Below are 22,260 nucleotides of genomic sequence, written 5' to 3'. Positions count from 1 at the left end.
ATATTGTTACACTGATAAAAAAAGAATGCTTCAAGCTAAAAAAAAAAAAAAAAAAGATTTGTATGTTTAAAAGTAGAGGCTCTGATGTTTATAATGCTGTATTGCATATTCAAATATTCCTATAGCAAAATATTCTGGAGTCCATCAAATCTGAGGGAAACTCATCAAAATCACTGAAGGTGGCTGGCAGCTTTTTAAAAACTGCTGGTGGGGATAGGAGTTAAGATTGTATAATGCATAAGCAGACTAAATAAGGAGCAGGCAGGTTTGAAGCTGCACAGTCCAGGTAAAAACAGTGTCTGCTGTAGGGGAGCTCGGTGCACTGGCGTCTGCATCTGGATCGAGTTGTGTTCCCCATCCGCCTGCCCTGGGGCCAACACGCCATTAGTGCCAATTGTTTGGAGCAGTAAAGCCTGCAGACTAGCAGCCCTGACGTCAGCCTGCCGGGCTAAACTGGGCAGCCCATGCAACTGTGGTTACAAAGAAAACCAAAAAATATTTTAAACAATGGACTCCAACACACAGAGTCGCAAAAGAATGGAAAGTGCTGATATTCCCAAAAGAAACTGAAACTTTGATACGGCCGGATCAAAAAGATGTTTGCCAATCCAGAAGGTCTGGAGAGAAATGAAAGCACATCAAGCTGTCCACCTTCAAATGCACGGAGGGCCGATGAGATTGCTGAGCCTCAGGCAAAAGCTTCTGAGGTACTGAAAAAAAAAACCAGACCAGGGATGAGGCCATAGCGCTAGACCGATATTCATCGTTTCTGGCAAATCAGCCGTTGCTTTTCATGTGGCTCCTGGGACTAGGGCAGCAAGCTGACAGTCAAACAGCTGCTTTCAATGGCCCAAGCTCCTGGACAGAACGCAAGTGTTCACAAATGCCTTGGAATGGGATAGCTGGGAGAAAAAGGTTTATTCAGTGGAGAAATACACGGCTGCACCAAATCAGGCCAAGAGTCTGTGTGATGAGACCTCAATGAATTCGAGAAGATTCATTGCAAACGACGATTAAGAATCTGACTGCTACAAGAAAGCATATGCACAAACACAAAAGTTTGTTTACATTTCTTTAGAAGATTAAGAGCGTCATTTGTTCCTCAATGTTATCATACTTCCATACCAGCCTAATATGAGGACAAAAACTGCATGCCAAAAGCAAGACTTTCTTAGGTTGATTTCCACAAGGAGATCAAAGAGATTTTTTCTCACCACAAACAATAATTGCATTTGAATTCATATTTGTAATGAATTTAAACACGTAAACATACAGTTTTACATTTACACAGCTCTGGCTCAGTTGAGAAAACTGTACAGTATTTGGGTAACATTTGAAAGTTAAAATGTACCACATTGTCAGATTGACATTAATCAATTGATAAAAAGATGATAGTGTCATAATAGAAGCATATGATTAAAAATTTAAAAAAAGACATATATATATTTACTTATAGGCACAATTGAATATTCGTAGAATATTCTGTAACTTTCAAAATGGCTGCCAGCCAAAGCACTGCGGCACCACCCAGCGTGGTGCAAAGAGCCAAAAAACCCAACAACCCATTAGAAAAATCACTGGAGTCTGTGTTTGCAAACACACACAAACAAATGACTACAATCAGCTTCAAACAAACCACATTTCATCCAAAAGCCAACAAAGCAAGTCAAAAAGATTATTTTAAAATAAATTCCACAACACATTTCTAGTGTGCTGCTATGCTCTGCTGTTTTTTCCTTTTTTTGCAATATTGTTGCTTAAGTGTTCTGAGATGTTTCTAGCACATTACTATGTGGTTACTAAAATGTTGTGAGTGGATCCCAAGTGCATTATGGTTGCTTACTGTCCAGAAGAGCCATTCCTGAATTCTCGATGATGTTCTGGTCTCTAGATATGGCTTGAGTGTCTCTTTGGGTGTAACCTATGGGCCTTTTCACCGTTTTATTGTCAACAATCAACCTTATTCCAGGTATGTGTAATGGGTTTCACTATCACTAATATTGTGCTTTACAGACCCATTTTGCTTCTTAAAATCACCAAGTTTTAGACAAGAAGTGTCCAAATACTGGGTTTCCCTGTGCAGATGTGAAGGAGGGGCACACTGGGTAATGTCAACAGATGCTGAAGGAATGTGATGGGAAGAAAATGCAGAGAGAGAGAGAGAGAGATCAGAGAATGACCTCTTCTGATGAGAAACACCGGATTAGATTGATGCTGGTGACCCCGGGCTGAAATTGCTCTTTCGGACCCAAAGCGGATTAGCGGACGGGATGTGTGAGAGGTGACATCGGGCTCCAAATCTCCAATCCAGCTCAGAGAGTATCAACCCAGGATTAGCAAAACAGACCACCGAAGACTAAATCTTTCAGATCAGGACAGAGATGATTGGCTAATGAGTTTTGTTTCTGTGATCTACTCTTGCAGAGCAAAGCGCTGCTGTCAACACCACTACATAAAACATTCATATTTAGAAGAAAGCCTCTCAGTATTTCCATATTTCCAGTTCTCTCAAAAGTACCACTGACACTATCTGTAATCTCAACTAGGAGTGTCAATGGTCCCCTTGAGAGATAGGTGGCAGTAATGCACTTATAAGTCTGCGATCCGCCATAAAGCAAGAAGAAGACAGCACCACATGCTCAGGAGAGTTCTAACAGTTCATACAGTACGTGAATCAGAGGTAAAAACAATATAAATACTGTTCAGTTTCTTGCACAGACCAGTCGTTTGGTCTTTACACATCAATGTATCGTCAAGAGCCGCAGGGTTTAATTTGGTTTTGTTTGTGTATTTTTTAGTTTTAGTGTATGTTTTAGCTGTGATTCCCATCCACTTACATTATAAGAGTAACAGACCTTGAGTTAAAAATCTTGGTTTGTCTTCAACTAAAGAAACAAAGTCACCTACATCTTGGATGCCCTGGAGGTAAGCAGATAAACATCACATTTTCATTTTTGGGTAACCTATCCCTTTAATGAATGTAAATCTCTTTTGTCGCTCAACGGCATTTTATAAAATCAATAAGCCAGTTGCGTCCCAGTGATTTTACCACAGCTAAGGTGGTTTTAGGTTAATAACATCACTTACACATGGTAAAATTCCTGTAACGGACCACTCATGGCTCACTGCTTTACTAACCCAACGCCAGCTCACAGAATGAATCAGACTATTGAGAGCTCATCTCTCTAGCAGACGATTCGATGAAAAAAAAAAAAAAAAAGCATCTGAAACTCTTATGACCTTTTCCTCTGCGAACACAAACGGGAAAATATAAGCAGAAAGAGAGAAGAGGAAAGATAAAGGAAGAGAGGGAGGCAGTGAGAAACAGCACAGCTTACACTTTTTTCCAAGAATAATCAAACTCCTCCTCGAGCTGACAGTTGGACAAGGCGGCCTTGGCAGAGTCGAGGGGACAGATATTTGAGTGTGAATCAAAAAGCTGCTCAAAAGCCTTTTCTGGCATCTCAAGGCTAATTCTCAACCCCCGAAGCCCAATCACGTGCTATTCCTGTAGCAGAGAAACACTATCCTCCTTTACAGAGAGAAACTGGTTTGTAATGGCACATATCAGTAACAGTGTTTATCTTGTTCAGAGTGGAGTAACCCAAGATGAAAAGCACTGAAGGGCCACAGAGAGCTCTTACCTGGGCGGCTGTGGGAACTCATTGTGCCGACGGTGGCCGCTTTCTCTGAAGTGACTGGGTTGATAATAAGAGGAGTGTGTCCTGGCAGATGAGGATGTGAGAAACACCTCAAGGCTCCTCTGGGGCTTGTTGGCTGGTCACCATCCACAGTTGAATGGGAAGACGAGTCAAAAGAGGTACGGGACAGGAAAGAACGGATGATCTTAGAGGCTCATAGCGCCCCCTCTGGCGTAATCCAGCACTGTGTGTCAGTTCCTCTTTGCTTGATAAGATTAAACTGTCAAAAGAGCAACAACAAAAAATATATTACATAACAGCTGTTTCTACATAGGCAGCATCTTGAACTGAAGTGCAAACTCTAAAACAAGCAGTTTGGAATTGGAACACTCTACATATAAATATCACTACATATGAAAAGCATATTAGAAGACTTAGCTTTGTTGCTGAAAAAAAAAAATCACACAATACTCCAAGCGTATATATACATAGCACACACAAATGTTGTGTTAAAACAAATGTTTTTATTTACAGTGTAGTTATTGATAACTAAAGTCTTAAAAAATGTTTTCGTTAATTAAATTATAGTTTAAATAAAGTATGAATAGATGAAAAATTTAAAAAAAAAAAAAAAAAAAAAAAAAAAAATTATATGCCGCCTCGGCAACTAACAGAAGTACCAAAATGACAAAAAATTAAATAAAAATAAAGATAATTAGAAAAATGCTAAAATAAAATTTAGGGATGCACGATCATGATTTTTCTTGGCCTATTCCGATACCAATTTTTTTACAAGCAAACTGCCGATTCCGATACTGTTTTAAGCAACAAACAAGAAAGAAGGAAAGTATGCATAAACAATAAAAAACATTTTTATTTGGTATTTAATAGGCCAAACTGGCTTTTGGCTATTGAAAACAATAACCATAATCATCTGAAATTAACGGCAGTAACTGCACAGTAAGTAGCCTACATTCAGTACAAACATAGATGGTACAGACAGCATTTAGCTTTTGTTTTTGATTTTGGGTGGAAACTACATAGGACTGGTCTTAAATGAAAACATTAACTGTAACCATGTGAAATTAAAGGCAATAACTGTTCAACAATCCAAACAAAAAATCAACACACATTCAATAAGATGTTTTTTAATCAGCATGCAGTATTTGTTTTAGTTTTTAAAATTGCGCACACATTTCGAAATACTTTCACACAAATGACATGATAGCGAATGATTACAATATAGTCTGTGCACACGGGTGCACTTCCGGAAAAATCGGCCGAAAAAAGACCAAAAACCGGCCGATTGCCGATCGCATAATTTAATAAAAAAACGTCTAGTTCCGATTAATTGCCGGTCAACCGGTGCATCCCTATTAAAATTAATAAAGTTAATAACAAAATTACTAAAACTTAAAACAACAAAAATATAAAAAAAACAATAAGTCAAAGTACTAATAAATACTTTCATAGCACAACAACAATAGACTATTTTAATTCGATTAGTATTGTATTGATTGCATTTAAATATTTATATTCGACATTTCTCTCACTTTCTCCCACACCTTGAATATATTTATAACAAAAATTAAATGAAATCACATACATGAATGCTTTTAAAAAACGATCTACATAGCAACTCTCTCTGCCATCCAAATACCGCTTTTGCAGGGATTCACTTGCAATAAATTTCAATAGCGTTGAATTGTGTTGTTTATTTTCACATAATCAACTTTCTCTCTCTATATCCGCCAGCTTGAATGTTTTTTTTTCTTTTGGTCACAATGCATTTTGGGATTGGCTTCTGTGTAAAACATGCGATGTCTTAGCATTTAGTCAACGGGAATGCCTTACAATGGTCCCTACGTAGGTAGCACACTAGGTTTTGTATCCGAGCCAGATCTGAAGTGCACGTCACTCAAGTGGGCTTTTCCTGCTCAGTATACATACGTGACAAAGGCCAGAGCAGAAGGACGCCGTGACACATTTTTGACACGCAGCGGGGCGGGTGTAAACCACCCTTTACCAATCTGCCACAGTGACACATTCCCTCCCAGCCTGCCATATTTGCTGTCACAAAGCTCAACAGAACTGACAATAACAATCACATCAAGCAGACAAAACGCAGCTGTGTACATTTCTCCTTATGTCCACCTGGAACAAAGGAACCTGTCTGTCAGCATAACAACAGTATCTGGAGCAGTCTAGCACACAGCAGGACATCACAGCTTAGCCATGTTATATAACCATAAACATCAGCTGTTCCAAGAGCAATGAGGCCTAGAGTAAAGGAAAATGACTTTATCAGTCAATGAGGGTTGGTTTACTCCAACACCATGTTTCTGACAAGTAGGGCTGGGTAATGCTAACAAAGACAGGAATCAGATAAAATGCCCCATTTCAGGACCTTAACAATTCATTACAAGTAATCCCATTTCACAATAACTAGGCCCAAATATGCACTAAACAAAATACACATGCCTTACAACAGTACTCTAGCTCATACTGAGTAGCACAGGATGAAAATAATGACTTATTTTAATAAAACGAGAGACAAGAACTCTAAACCTGCAGGTGAATTAATTTTAGACTGATTCATGAGGCAGGTTGACCAATTCATAAGAGTCTTTCTTTGTGAATCAGACTATAATTGAACCGTAGGAAATGATGCACACATAAAAAGAAAAAAATATGATTGCAAGTATCTACAGTACCAGTGCAATAGTTTAACCCAAAAATATAATAGTATTTTTTTAGCCATAATAAAAAGAGGCACACCTAAAACTAAAGACATAAAATGCTCACCAAACTCAATGTGGAAAGCTGTTATCAGTAGTTATTATGAAATTAAAAATAGGATCACAAGGTATCTTAAAATCAATGTCAAAATTTTGGGGTTGTAACTTTTTTTTATATATTTTGAAGGAAGTCTTTTATGCTAACGAGACCAAAAAAAAAGTAAAATCAGTAATATTTTTTTATATTATTACAATTTAAAATAACCATTACTCCAATCTTCAGTGATCTTTCAGAAATCATTCTGATTGCTGATCTGGTAAAAAAAAAAAAAAATCTATTTCTTATTATTACCATTGCTGAAAACAGTTGACGATGATATAAAACGATGATATATATATATATATATATATATATATATATATATATATATATATATATATATATATATATATATATATAATATTTAAATGGTGGTTTTCATAACATTTATTCCATAGTGTATACAAAAAAGCCTGGATTGATTTAGGTCATTTTCCATTATTGGGAAGTGGAGCAGTTTGAATGAGAGAATGGAAGTTATGATGATGTCATGCAAAAAGGAACGTTAAAGATAAAGTCAGGGTTTAAACCAAATTTACATTTTTAGTAAACCAGGCGCATGCACTGAAGAATAAAAAAATAACAGGGTCAATTTTAATTTAACTTTGACTTCAGCCACAAGTAATCAATAAGTGGATGGATGAGATTCATATGCGAGCAAATAATACCATAATAAATTTGGAAAATGCATCACATAGCATATGAATAATTGGGATGTGTGCGTATTTTATTTTAGTGCCGTTCTAAATTCAGTCAGACCCATTGGAAACACCAGCTGTGATGAGGGAAACCATCACACCCTCAGCACTCAAGGGCATGCTTGGTTTACATTTACACAAGACAACTCCAAACCACACATCTATGCCCTCAAAAATCACAAATAAAAACGAGACTGCAAGTACTCGATCCCAATTAAACGTGCCAAGAAAATGTGATTTAATCTTAGCAACTCCCAAAGCTGACGTGAATTTTTCCACACACACCAGGAAAAGGTGTTGCATCACAGGCCCCAGAATGAAGCGAAGCATGATACTCCATTAATCTGTTTGTTTTAGAGAAGCACGTCTCTGCAGAACCGCACATAATCTTTACGGGACGTCTGATTTTCCAGCTTTCCTCTCAAAGTAAGTATGGCTTCTCACTGGGTCCAGGTGGCGTGGATTACATGTTCTGGAGGGAGTTTAGTTCCAGCTCCTCCGGCAGTCTTTTGCACTTGCTGTCATCACATGTCTCACATGGCGGCATTCCCGCCCCATGAGCGTAACAAACATAGAGCGAAAGTGGACGTGCACGGACACACAGGATAAAGATCTCGAGCAAATGATAAATGTGAGAAAGCATGGGCGGAGACTTGGGCCACAATTACATATTTGTGCAACGGGTTGTAGGTAAAGTGTAAAACTGAAGAAATGACTATTTGTAATAATAGTTTTATAAATGCATATTTGAAGAAGGAATGAGAATTTAATGATTCTGGTTCTGATTCAGATTCAGGTTTCTTAATTTTTTTTTTTTTTTTAGTTTTTTTCAGTTCTCAGAGTAGATAAAGACCCAACTAAACTTAAGAAAAAACTATTTTTAATATATTTTATCAATGTGTGTTCGAACGAGGTTTGACAGTTTAATGATTCTGGTTCTGATTCAGATTCGATTCAGGTTCCTTAACGATTTTTTTAGTTTATTAGTTCTCAGAGGAGATAAAAACTATTTTTTTTAAACCCTGAAGCAACATACAGAGCTAACAAATTTTGCTATAAGTTTTATTGCAACATATAATAATTGCTGTTAACAGTGTTCAGTGTCTGTTTGATTATGTCTTTAATTGATTTTTCTGTACATTTCTGCCATATGTACGTTAACTGACAGTCATCACTGATAAGTTACAGTGTAAGTTACTGAATTGAAGTATCATTTTTAGTTATCAGTTACTAAGACTACGATGAATCGCTTTAACCAATTCAATTTCATGATTCAGATCAGTAACTTAATTTAACTAAATTTAAGAAATTGACTCATTTGTTTAAAAAAATAAATAAAAAAAGTTCAAAAGAATGATTTGTTTAAAAAAAATATATAATTTTCTTCATAAATACTCACATAAACTTTTATTATTAAAGTATCATTCATAACAGTAATGGCAAAATGTATTGAGAATAACTATTGATATTGAATATATATAAAAAAAAGTTTAATGTAAATTTTCAGCTTACAATATTTTGAAAGAAAACAATTCTGCTCCTATTTGTAAACACACAGACTCTTCTGAACTAAAGAAAAAGAACTACATTAGTTAAAAAGAACTACATTTCACTGAAACAAAAAAAAGAACTTTGTGATTTGTTCAAAGAAGTTCTAGACTTATTCATCGGACCACAATTCAGTAAATAAATATGAATATGAAGGAATAAATCAAAAACCACTTGACTTAAATCAGTGAGTTGCTGATTCAAAATGCATTGTTATTCATACATTCTTTTAGAATAATTTGTTTACAAATCAGACATTTTTTTCCCGTAAAAACTGAAAACATTTTATTTTTAAACTTTGCACTTCAGTATCAATTTGAGCTACTTTATTTGACTTCAAGTCAAGACAAACGTTGTCATAATTCAATGAATGATTCAATAAATAGAACCATTTTATTGGTTTTAACTCTGCAAAACAGAAATTACACACTTCACCTTTAAAAGCTGCCAAAGAAACCCACTTCTCCAACTTAATTTGCTGTGGTGTTCGGCTACATGAGGCGTAAAGTTTTCCTGAGAGTGTTTAATGGAGTGAGCTTCCTCCCTGACCCGAACCTAGTCACTTACTCCCTCGAGGCTCAGAGATCGCTGACCGACCACATTCGTCCCAAACCACAAATGGCAACAGGAGCAAGACCAGCGTGACCGTGTGAACCGCAGTGACGCAGGGTTGACTTGAGGGAAACCCCTGATATAAAAGTCAAAGTGGCATTTGAAGAGCCACAAGGAAAGAGAGGTTTTCCACCCCAAGCACCGCAGCTATTCTCAGCTAAGACCTATTTTTGTAAAGGGGCTTCTCTTGAATTTAGATCACCACGTATGAGCGTGTCAAAACATGTTAACTGCACTGCATCGCGAGAGGTCAAACATCGTCTATGTCAAGGCTGAGCTATATTAACTTGTGCGTTAAATTTAAGCACTGCCATCCACGATGTGCCACGTAGGCTGATCTGAAGATGATTATTGCATCTTTCATCTTTCCAAGTGGCTGGTTTCTACGCTCTGTGGCCATCAGACCTTTTTTGTTATTTCAGTCATGTTGCTCAGGTACCAAAACTATTTCATTCCTACTTCAAGTGTCAGAAGACATACATGGAAGAAATAGGCGTAACATCTGATAAATGACAAGATAACACAACTGATTCAAATGAAACATGACTATCTAAAAGGGTTTCTGACGTAGGCTGAAAGTGCAGTTTGGTTGGGTCGACACCAAAATGATGACGTCGATTATGATTAGAAAACTTCAGATCAAGTCTGAAGTAAATAAAAATAAATGTAAAAAAATAAATAAATAATAATAATAATAATAATAATAATATTACAGTATCATTCTTTCTACAGTTTCATAAATATTTGTCATGTACAAGCCAGCCTAAATATAGGCTGGCTTGATACTAAAATATAAAAAAAAAGAAAAAAGAAACATTTTACCCTTTTTATATATAATTATAAATATAATAATTAAAAATAATTCATTCACACAATCCATAGTCTAAGGATGCATGGTTCAGCCAATCACAACTAAAAAAATTTTTAAATCATATGAAAATCATGGTAGTCACGATAAGAAAGAGTGCAAATTCCTGTCAAAAAAATATAACAAAACAATATAATAGATAAATTACAAAAGCATTCCTCATACAACATTGTTAATACTTATCACCACAGTCTGAAGATACATGAAGAAGACAGCTAAATAAAATAAAATAAAAAGTAGCCAGGAAAAGAAAAAGTGCACATTTATAGCGCACGATTCAAACTAATTTTTTTATAATTCATGAATGAAAACATTAACATGGTAATGCATTGTCAGATTTTAAAATGGGTTTTAAAGGATGAATTTTTAGATTTTAAGTTTTCAGTCGATATATAATTTCTGATGATTTCTAAAATGTGATAGAGAAAAAGGCAATAAAGTCTTTTTTTTTTTAAACAAAGGTCAAAACTCCTGTTATAATGTAGATTTTTGAAGGTGCACTCTTATCATAAATTAATCTATTACTTTTTCTACATAATTTTTTAGAGTCTTAGACCTTTCCTATGATATATAGTTTTTCAAGATTAGATTCGATTTAATTGTAATATAGAGAAGTAAATGTAGGCGTGCAATATACGGGACAGGGTGACAGGTAAAGGGTTAAATTCAGTAATTATATGAACTTCATATCTGCTAATAATAAACTGATATATCACCATTAAGGTGCTCCAGCTCTCTAGAAATCAGAGATGGCCATACTAAAAAACCCTTATCCAGGTTTTCCAAGATCATGGGATCCCTGCAATATGTAACAACTGTAACAAGATAAAGATATTTGTAAAAATCAGAATAGGAATGCTGGTCTAGTTTTACATAAAACTGTGTCAAGAAAGTGATGTTAACGGATATCCTCAGTGCAAAATTCAGTCAAAGTTGGTCAAGAGTTCACCAGCCCTTACTGCTCACGTCTGGAGGTGCGGGTTTAACCTGGGGGAAAGGGAAGACATTTCGGTCTTACATCACCCCGTCTGGCTCAAAAAAAGTGAGACATGGCCAGCCAGCCGTCTAAGGTGACCATCATGGAGGAGCAGGTCTGATACAGGCTGACAGCGCTGCAGTGATCAGCAGGAAAATGACACCCAATTCAATATGACAGCCAGTGTTTGTACAATAGTTGCCGCTGCTCACTCATGTACACTACGCAAGTACAATACAACATTAGTTAGCCACCATTATTTACAAAGCACTGAAGGAGCTGAAGGTTGTGCTTCTGATCAGAGTGACCATTTACTCTTTGTCAGGTCTGAATGAGTCTGAGCTGAGAATCAACACAGAAAGCAAAGCCTTTGAGAAGGTGGTTCCATGCCTGACCATAAAAATCTCTTTTTCCCAATGTCTTCGCCTGGGCTGAACCCCAGCTAAAGCTCTTCGTGTCACATTCCAGTAACTTTTGAGGAAACTGTGTTAGAAAGGAACTCCACGTCTACTCGAGGAGAGGCAGTGATTCTCAGCGCTTCTCCCCAGGGCTGACATGGTAAACTGTTAAATTTACTCTTATGCAACTATGCCTAAATGTTTCATTAAGGAATTTGCTCAGATGCTGATGTCTTGGTTTGGCAATGTAAACTAATGCAAGTCGTGTAAAAAAAAATGGGATGGTGAGCAACAGATTGCATGTTTAAACCAGTGATTTGGTGCACTAGGTGTTCATTAAAGGAATTAGATCAGCCAAAAATGAAAATTCTGTCATGATTTACCCACCCTCATGTCCTTCCAAATTCGTAAGCTATTTTTTTTTTTTTTTTGTGGAGCACAAAACACAGTCTTCACACAGCTTTTCCAGTAACTACAACAGTCATCTGGGTCATTATCATGAAATAAAATTTTAATAGTTTTATCATTATTTTTTGTTAAATGAAATTAGCTGAAATAAAATAAGATATAAATATTAGATGCAAAATCCTAAACTAAATGAAAACTGGAAAATTAACTGAAGTAAGTTTAACTTAAAGCACTAAAATCAATAATTGGAAATAAAGAAAAAAAAATACTAAAATAAAACTATAACTGAAATAAAATAAATATGTCTAAATGGTAATATAAATAAATAAATTACAAAAATAAAAAAGACAAAAGCACATACAATTTCTAAAAATAAAATAAAATGAAAACGTAAAAAGAAATGCTAATTCAAAATATTAATAAAATCAAGCAAATAATACTAAAATAACTGGATGTCATCAAATTGAAAAATTGACAATAAAACATAATAAAAGCACCATGTGAGTAGTTCAAAAGACTGTGTAGGAATTCATCAAAATAGAGGCAATTTTTTAAATTGAAATGCAACTATGAATGAGATTTTTGGAAAAAATAGATATAGATTCGGTCTATTAATTTTATGCACTTCTTTGTGCTGCTTTAAAATTTGTTCATCGTTTACTCATCATTCCAAATCTATATGCATTTCTTTCTTCTGCGAAACAAAAAATATGATATTTTATTATGTTTCACAGAAGAAATAAAAGTATACAGGTTTAGATTTGAAGTGACGATGAGTAAATGTGAACATAATTTGTAATTTTCTTGAGAGAGCAACCCCTTTAACATATATATATATATATATATATATATATATATATATATATATATATATGAAAAACATGAGGGTGAGTGAATACTGACAGACTTTTGATTTTAAGATGAACTATAAGGTATAGTTGATCCAAAAATGAAAATCATCGAAGTCAATGGCTATTTTCACCTGTCTGGTTACCAACAATCTTCACAATATCCTCTCATGTGTTCAACGGAATAAATTAACTCTTACAGATTTGGAACAACCTGAGTGTGAGTAAATGATGTCAGAGTTTTCAATTGAAGGTGAACTATCCCTTTAAATAATCTGATGAGCATCAGTTAAGAAAGCAGGACTTCAACATCTGCTTTTCCATACAGGCCTGTGTGTTTTCAGATAAACAGAGAGCAGGAAATGAGCCTTGTGACTGTGTGTGTGTGTGTGTGCCTGGACTTTATGAGGGGCAAAACAATCATCACTCACTCTCTCACTGCACTCAGTCGCTTTCCCTCGGCTCATGTCTGCCTTTTGCGTCCTCCACACGGTCTGCCAGCCCAGCGGAGCGTTATAACAGTTTCATGAGCTGACAAAAGCCAGAAGGGTCACAGTTAGGTGACAATGAGGTTCACATCACTTTGACTGATGCACTGCCCACAAACACAGAGTTTTCATTAAACTCATCAGCTTTTCATTATTACAGTCTTGGGTTTCGGTTCAAACACGGATTGCCAAATGAACCCAAGCCTCGCCGAGATCTGCCAGCGCACAGTGGAAAACCAAACAGGCACTTCAGCAAACCAAAAGTGACACAGACAACACTAAAGGATTCCACACTGAGGCGACAGCATTCAAACCACTGATTCTAATATCCAAAAATGAAGTCTGTCATTGTTTACCCATCCTCATGTCATTCCAAGCCCATATGAATTTCTTTCATCAGTGGATCACAAATATAATATACATCTGCAGAATATCCGTATTACTCTGCTCTTTTCCATATAATAAAAATAAATGGTGATGGTTGCTATAATGCTCCAAAATGACAAAACACCATAAATGATAAAAAATTTATCACTAATTGTGATTTAAAATATGTTTAAACGTGGGAAAAAAAAGATCTGGGTCAATATTAGTGTAATAATAATAATAATAACTTATTATTTATGTTTTTGTTGTTATTAAATGAATACAAAAACTGTAAAATTTTACTGTAAAAATTGTGATGTTAAAAAAAAGTATTTAGTATTTAGAAAAATAATAATTGTAAAGTAAATCCCTAAAAAATCAAGGGATTTCAGTATCATTAATATTGAATTAAATTTAAAAAGTCATACAAAATCCCTTTATATTATTTATTAAAATAATAAATAATCATTACAATGCATTTTCGGTTTTGGCCCCAGAATTTTTATTTCAGTGCATCCCTAAAAATTACAATATATTAAATTCATAATTTCTGGATTTTCAAATGTTAAGTTATCAAAACCCCAGCAAGACCTTAAAGCTTCTCTTTGTTGGAAACAGATTTAAAAGTGCTTCTCATCACAAGTTTGGAAAAATGGTTGGCACATGACACACGTTCAAAAATGCTAGATGTTATAAGCGACCCAAACTCTGTGCACATGCAGAGAAGCATTTACTCATGAAAACACAGCTCATAAGTTGCTCACATTTGAAAAAAAGCAGTGTAGTACATATATTTAATGAAACCATTTGATCATTTTGATTAATCATGTAGCCCTAATATATGACTGACTTGCTTTCTTTGAACATAAATGAGAAATTTAAGTAGAACATTTCTTCCATTTAATAAAAGTGAATGGGGACAATGGGCTGTCAAGCACCAAATGCGGGACAAAAAGCCTCAACAAAAGAAGTATAATAGCAGTCCAAATGAATCTTACAGTATATTCCAGTCTTCTGAAGTCACATGAATGCATTGTGTGAGGAAAGGACAGAATTTAAGTCATGGTCTCCATTCACTTTCAGTGAATGGGGAAAAAAAAAAAAAGCAGCTTGCACAGGGTTATAAATATCTCCTTTTACAAAACAAAGTCAAGGAGGTTTGGAAAAACACAAGGGTGAATACAATGACAAACTATTCATTTTTGAGTGAACTAATCCTTTAGGGAGTTAATTTACCACCGTCCTACGAGTATCCAGAGACACAGCAGACAACACAAGGCCTCGGGGACATTAAGACAATCCTCTAAATAACACTGCTTGTGACAAACATCCAATTTTCCAGTTAGGGGACAACCTTTCTACAGATCGCCAGTCATCCTTGTCATCTGTCCAGCCGCATTTACCTCCTACAGTTACGCCCCGTCTCCTGTTAGCGCTTTTCCTCGCTAAGCATCATGTAAGAGCGGCTGGAGCCAAATTCTCCCTCTCTTTCCTCTTCAGCCACAGATGCGGCAAACGATGCAATCTGCCAATCTCCATGAGTCATCCAGCACTGTTAATTATGTACCCTAAGGAGCAGAACGGATTAGCGAGGGTCTCAAACTGATTTAAATTGTTATTTGAGACTATATAAAGCGCAGGCCTAACATTGGCATTTAGTCACATTCGTTAATCAGAATATTACTTTGCCAAGTCATACAGACTGGATTGGACAGAGAAACACAGATAGGATAACTGATGCTTTATGCATTTCAACAGGAAAAGGTGTCGCGTAATCATTCAATCATAGACGAGTCACCATGGGTTGAGTAGAATGTAGAATGAGTAGAGATGCGAACTTAACGGCATGCCATTAATGGAAGCATTGATAAAACATATAGTGCACACACATACCACTCCCTCCAGAAAAACTCAGATTTTTTTTGTGAGTGTTGCGGGCAAAAATCCTTGATTTTGCGGCACGTTTTCTTAAAAAATGCGATGGAATATGCGGGATATTTTTGCAATTTTATGCGATGAAATTGCGTGAACTTGCAAAAACTGCGGTTTGATGAAAAAGAGAAAAAAAAAGGTGATTCCCCCAACACCTTTTTCTCACTAGGCTACTACCTTAATGTAAAGAGTAATTTATTATTACTTCCTATGATAAGCGAGCATACTAAGGCCCCGTCCGCACGGAGAAGGAGCTTACACACAATCGAACATGGAATAATACATTTATTAATCTGTATTAATGTTATTTAATAAAAAGACAATCGTTCAGTGTTTGTTCATGTTTTTGTTGCTGTTACGTGACGTAGAGGTGTCTGACTAGGGGGGAGACGTGGGCTGGTGACGTCATGGTTTCTGAAAATATACGGATTAGCTGTCCAGACGAAAACGCAAAGATGGCATTTTCAAATTTATCCACTTTGGGACCCGGTTTCAAAAAATAGCGGTTTCACCTTACGAAACCGCCGGATGCGTGTGGACGAAACGCCTATCCGATAAAAAATGTGTGCGTATTCACAGAAACGCGTCTCCGTGTGGACGGGTCCTAAATCACAGAATATTTAAGTTGCAATCTCTCTGACATACAGTACACTTATTATTATTATCAATGTTGAAAACAGTTGTGCTGCTTAATATGTTTGTGGAAACCATGATACAGAATTCTTAGATTTTGCAATACAAACAAAATATTGTTTATTTATTTTTGCATTTCTATATGCTTCTGCTTTTCTCTGTTTTTATCATCATGCATTTGGAAAAAAAATGTGTAGGCCTAGGCCTAATTCTCATTATCCTCAATGGTGATTTTCATCAGATTATCATCAGTATAATAGAAAGATTTGATTAAAGCAAGCACAATTTAACTTTGTTTTTCCAGTAATGAGAATGTCTGAAATATTTCTTTACCATGAGATTTGAAGGGGAAATGGGATTAAATTTTCATTAAATTTATGTCACAAAGCAGAGAATCTTAGTGGTTAAAAAAGAAAAGTTTCATTTTCTTTAAACATCATGATAGTTATCATTTCTTTTGTTTATTTGCTGGGGATGAAATAAGTGAATGAAAAAAATATATTAAATAAAAAATAGCAAACAATTAGCAAACGTTTTAAACTTGCAATATAAAACAAAACAAAACCCTAAACATGGTGTGTGCACATAATTTTTTTGTTTGGTTGTGCCAGACTTTATTAACTCTCTGCTGCCAAGTTCTCAGAAAGCTGCTTTGACCTTCTTCCTGTGAGGCCTGAAATTTACAAGGTCTGAGCGCCGGTCCTTGAGAGTCGGAATGTGGAAAGACGAGCGAGCTTCCTACAGACTGTGATTAAAGCCTGGATTTATACGCCTGTGCATGATGCCACATGTTGAAGCTTCAACCACCAGCTATGTGTGACAGCTGCCTAGACCGACAGCATGATATAACCACCAGCGGACAACACAGACGTCATGACTCGGCTCAGAACATGAAAACAGCCGAGGAATCTTCTCAACACTCATGTTCGGTTTGGTCGTTTACTTTAAGACAAGCACAAAAACTACATTCAACCTTAATGTAAAACCATAACAACTTTTATTCTAATGAAAATGTCATTTTCTGTTTTCTAATATTTTGTATTCTCTAAATAGTGTACACGAGGAAAAAGCACATTCCTGCCCTTTGTTTATTGACTACAAACTGAAAAACTGTCTGTTGTCATTTCTGAAAAGAGAACACCTACTCTATGACCGAAAGTTAAAGCATCAATAATATCTTTCTGATTGGTTTTAAGCCAGTTGACCATTTTAAAGGATTACGTGAAAGTAAAGTTTAATTTCAAAATGTATATTTTTATTTTAACATATTTAGCATTGTGGATGCTGGTACCCCAAACTTAAAGAAACTAGAGTATATCTAAAAAAAATAAGGTCTAAATGTACTAAAGAAGAAACGCTGCTTAGAAAAGCAACAATATCCCACAAAAGAAAATCTATGATTAGTGAATTTTATCTAAATTCTCTTTCAAAACAATTTCAGCCATTATTTGTGCACCAGTATTGGGTGGGGTTGGCGCAGTGGATAAGACACACGCCTTTGGTGTGAGGGACCCGGGTTCGAATCCACTGTAAGACACCAATGTGTCCCTGAGCAAGACACAACCCCTAGTTGCTCCAGAGGCGTGTGACCTCTGACATATATAGCAACTGTAAGTCGCTTTGGATAAAAGCGTCAGCTAAATGAATAAATGTAATGTAAATGTAATGTAAATGCACCATAAAGCAATGTTAACTCAAAACTGCAGATTTGAATAAATGTAGCATTGAACCACTTGACACCAATGGATCCACTGCAATTGAATGGGTGCCATCAGAATGAGAGTCCAAACAGCTGATAAAAACATCACAGTAATCCACAAGATCAAAACACAAATTGTGAAGTAAACGGCTGCATGTTTGTAAGAAAAAAATCCATCATTAAGGAATTTTAAACCATCACTCCTGGACAAAATACAAGTCCATAATCCACAATAAAAAAGGAAAAGTCCATCCCTGTTGTCATCTCACATCAAAATCATATTCCGTTTAGAACCATTTTGGATGCTTTTTTACTTGTAAACGATGCTGTGCAGATATCTCTCCTGATTCAGGCAAGATGTGTTTTTTTTTCACTGGAGAAGCAGTATTATGGACCAATATTTTAGTCAGAAGAAACAGTTTAAAGTTAAAACTACCTTGAAGGGATCCTATTATGCTTTTCACTTTTTCAGCTTTAGTTAGTCTGTAATGTTGTTGTTTGAGCATAAAAAAAAAAAAAAATCAGCTAATTTACAAAAATCAAAGTCCACTTCAAAAGTAGATATTTTATTTAAAAGATATCACTTTTTAAAAACTACAACAAATGACTAATTTGGACTACAGCACATATTTTCCGGGATTTGTGATATCACAAATATTGACGAATGGGACGAGACTAAGTTGAGATGCACTAGAGAAGACAACAAATGTTATTACTATGTCGTGTACATGCTAGCTTTCCCAAGGCAGACGAATTTAGAGTGGTTACAATCATCCGAGTTAAAATCACACTCAAATTGATTTGATTTTGAAGCAATATTTACACTGAAACTCGCAGCTTCCTATCACAACACACTGGCCCAGCTGACCAATCACAGCACATTCATATTTCAGAAGGCGGGCCTTCATCTGATACAGGAACTATCTGAGCCGTTAATGTCAGACTGGGGAGAGAGGTGTTGTAATACTGTAAAATATGTGAAAAATAATGTGTTTTTCGAACAACCTAGTACCCCCAAGACAAAATCAAGACTATGTAAAAGAGCATAATAGGACCCCTTTAATGATTAATTTATTACAAGCATGCAGCTTCTCACTTCACAAGATGTTAACTGATGGACTGGAGTGGTGTGGATTATTTGTGGATTATTGTGTGGTCTTTAACAGCTGTTTGGATTCCCATTCTGATGGCACCCATTCACTGCAGAGGATCCATTGGTGAGCAAGTGATCCATAATTCCTCTAAATTTGTTAACATGAAAAAGCAAACGTATCTACATCTGGGATAGCTAATGTTCAACCAAGAGTTGCAACAATGTAACAACTTTTCATATCAAATACTGCAAAAATGAAACTGATTTGAATCATTGAAGGTGCACAAAACTAACAAGTCATAAAATGTCTCATGAAAATGAGTACAAAATGACACTGATAATGAAAACTGCCATACTGATCATAGCTGACCCTGTCAACATGTCAAACTGTAACAAATCCGCTACAAAGAGCTGCTACACTCTCAACACACACACACACACACACACACACACACGCTCAATCAGATTCATATACAAACGTGTATATATAATGGCACGCTGTAGTTTAACACTTATATAGACAAAATGTTCAAATCGTTTTAAATATCACTTTAAACATCAAGTTTTTAAAATGATAAAAACGCATTTTTTCGGAATTACCATTACATAGTCCATCCCAAAACGCCTTAATTATAAGCTAAAATAAAATATCTTGTTAAAAAAAAACTATCTTTATGATTCTCCATAACTCTGAAAATGAACGTGACACAACTACTCCGAGAGTTACGATTCACACACAGAAACACAGACACACAAACACACACTGTTTTGATTGTTTCATCTTGATCGCCCACAAGTTTCTTTCTCTTACTAAAGTGATCAATGCATCTCGGAATTAAATCACTGGAGAACGCGTTCGAGTCGTCGCTCACCTCTCCGCAGCTCCGCCGTGATCGGACGCAACACTCCGGACTTTATTCCCGTTGGAGAGCGCGCCAACGACGGATCCACTCACCGACCAGTTCCGCCATACTGGATTGTGGCGAGCGGATCACGTGTCGAGTCCCCGGCGCATGTCCTCCAGAGGCGGGCGCTCACAGTCAGTCGACTCGAGCCCGGCGTCGTTCTCACACGGGATGGAAAGAACCGAACGATTCCGATTCTTTGACAGGACAGCCCCACTACGATTCTTTTGAGCAGCAAATATTTGAAATAGAATTATTGTATAACACAGCCCTTTAAATTAGTATTAGTTTTGTTATAACACATGCTATTTTGCATCGGACATGACGACAATAATTACTCAATAATTACATGATTTAAATTCATTTGGTAACAAGGTGATTTGAGTGTTCAGGTTTTTGGATTCACTGTAGAAAAGGACAATCTGTGGCGTCGTTAGCTTTTTGGTTCATTAAAAAGAATCGACTCATAAGAGCCATTTATTCAAGAATCGAACCATGCTGTTAATGCTGCATGTTTTTGATTCAATACACTGAATCGACTCATACGAGCCATTTATTTAAGAATCAAACCATACTGTACAGTTATGCCATATGTTTTTGAATCACTAAAAATAACCGATTCTTAAGAGTCATTGGTTCGGGAAATCCACCTGACAGACTTCTTAAACGGTTTTTTGCAATTGGGCACTGTAAAAGTCATGAAAACTAATGCTTTGCTAAAAAAAAAAAAAAAAAAAAAAAAAAAAAACCCCTTATATAGGCTACAAATGCATCTTATAATTCCCTGTTAGTAGTTTGCATGGTTTTCACATTTTTATGTTGCATGAATACTACCTGTTGTACTATTAATTGTATTATTTTTGGCTAAGTATAAAGATCTTCAGATAAGACAATAATAGATATATGCTCCAAATATTTGATACATGCTGTACACTAAAACATGCATTATATAGGGGAAATCTCTCTTTCTTTCTTTCTCTCTTACACACACACACACACACACACATCTGTTCTCAGCTGACTGTGCCTGACAGTTTTTGAACGTCATGTGAATGTAAAGCATTGTTGCGGTGGCCACTGTTTCTCAGGTTGCCCAGTCTAATACTCAGAGGACTATAGAGTTTCGTTCAGTACAGAGATCCACTGATCATTTAGATTGTCATGTACAGTATTGTACACAATGCCAAGGAAATGGGCCTTTTTGTGTCCTAATCCTCACATTTGCATGCTTTTTTCACCCATGGAAGACAATCTTACACATTTTTACACAGCTCTTTTATATGCAATGACAGATTATAGTGTCCACATCTGCAAAGCTCCAAACAGACACACGCACCTGAAGACATTTACAGTAGTATTTAAATCACAGAATTCTCATACCTCTTGTATGCATACAATTGTATCAGCACGATTTACAAATACAGTGCAATCTTTAATTACTTTTTTTTTTTAAATAGAGCCACAAATCCCATCTTTAATGTCTTAAGATAAATTTAAACCAGTTGAAAAAAACATAATATATATTCCTCTTAAACTGATGATGTTGACCTGTTGCACCTTCAGAGATGCATTGACCTTCTTTAGTCAAATACATTTGTATTCATTTATCAAAAAAACTTTCAATAATCACATGATCAAGGATTAATATTCTTATATGCACAAAAAAGAAAGAAAGAAAAAGAAATACAAAGAATAAAACAACAACAACAAAACAAACAAATATTTACACCCCTTCAAAACATTCAAAATAACTTTTAAGTTACAATACATTAAATTAAGGAATATAATTACTTTTGAGGTAACAGAAGAAAGTGTCCCAAATCTTGTGAAACTGTCCAATGTTGCCTTTTAAAAGATACCTGGTTCGTTCCGAGGGTGAGGCAATGACCTTTTTGACTGTATTCAGCAAATAAATTCATAATTTGAACAAACTGTTGAACTGCTATTAAATTCTTCATATTAAAAACTTCTTAAGTGTTTAACTAATTTCACTTACCAATAGGGTAATGTTTAGCTGTGTATATTCAATATTTATTATTATTATTATTTGTGTTTTGATATTTTGTCAACTTAATGTTTATGATTATTTAATACCTTTAAAAATATTTTTATTATAGTTTCCACTTCCTATTTTTATTTTCTTTAACTTATAAAGCACAAACAAACACAACCATATTTGGCACCCTGTTTCAAACTTGACCTCTTTTGGTGTTGTTGTATGTTTATATTTATTTAATACCTTTTAATAAAAACACCATATATGTTAAATTTTTTAAATTGCTGTTTTTAGGCCCTATTTTGCACCCTGC

The 22,260-nt window shown here is 35.6% G+C and overlaps 1 protein-coding gene across 2 annotated transcripts in view; it reads right to left on the bottom strand.

Moving 5' to 3' along the window:
- LOC113052974 (histone deacetylase 4-like) overlaps window positions 1-20,073 on the bottom strand; it is a 205,121-nt gene extending 185,048 nt beyond the window's left edge. For both annotated transcript variants that reach the window (XM_026217531.1, XM_026217532.1), the window contains exons 1-2: window positions 19,919-20,073; window positions 3,645-3,921 (exon numbers count right to left, since the gene is read on the bottom strand). In XM_026217531.1, the coding sequence (XP_026073316.1) occupies window positions 3,645-3,666 (22 nt within the window). In that variant the 5' untranslated portion in view covers window positions 3,667-3,921; window positions 19,919-20,073. The remainder of the gene's footprint in view (window positions 1-3,644; window positions 3,922-19,918) is intronic.
- Between the last annotated feature and the right edge of the window lie 2,187 nt (window positions 20,074-22,260).

This window comes from Carassius auratus, chromosome 34, assembly GCF_003368295.1.
Source record: "Carassius auratus strain Wakin chromosome 34, ASM336829v1, whole genome shotgun sequence".
Lineage (NCBI taxonomy): Eukaryota > Metazoa > Chordata > Actinopteri > Cypriniformes > Cyprinidae > Carassius > Carassius auratus.
Note: the sequence above shows the minus strand (reverse complement) of the source record. Positions and strands in the feature narration are given on the sequence as shown.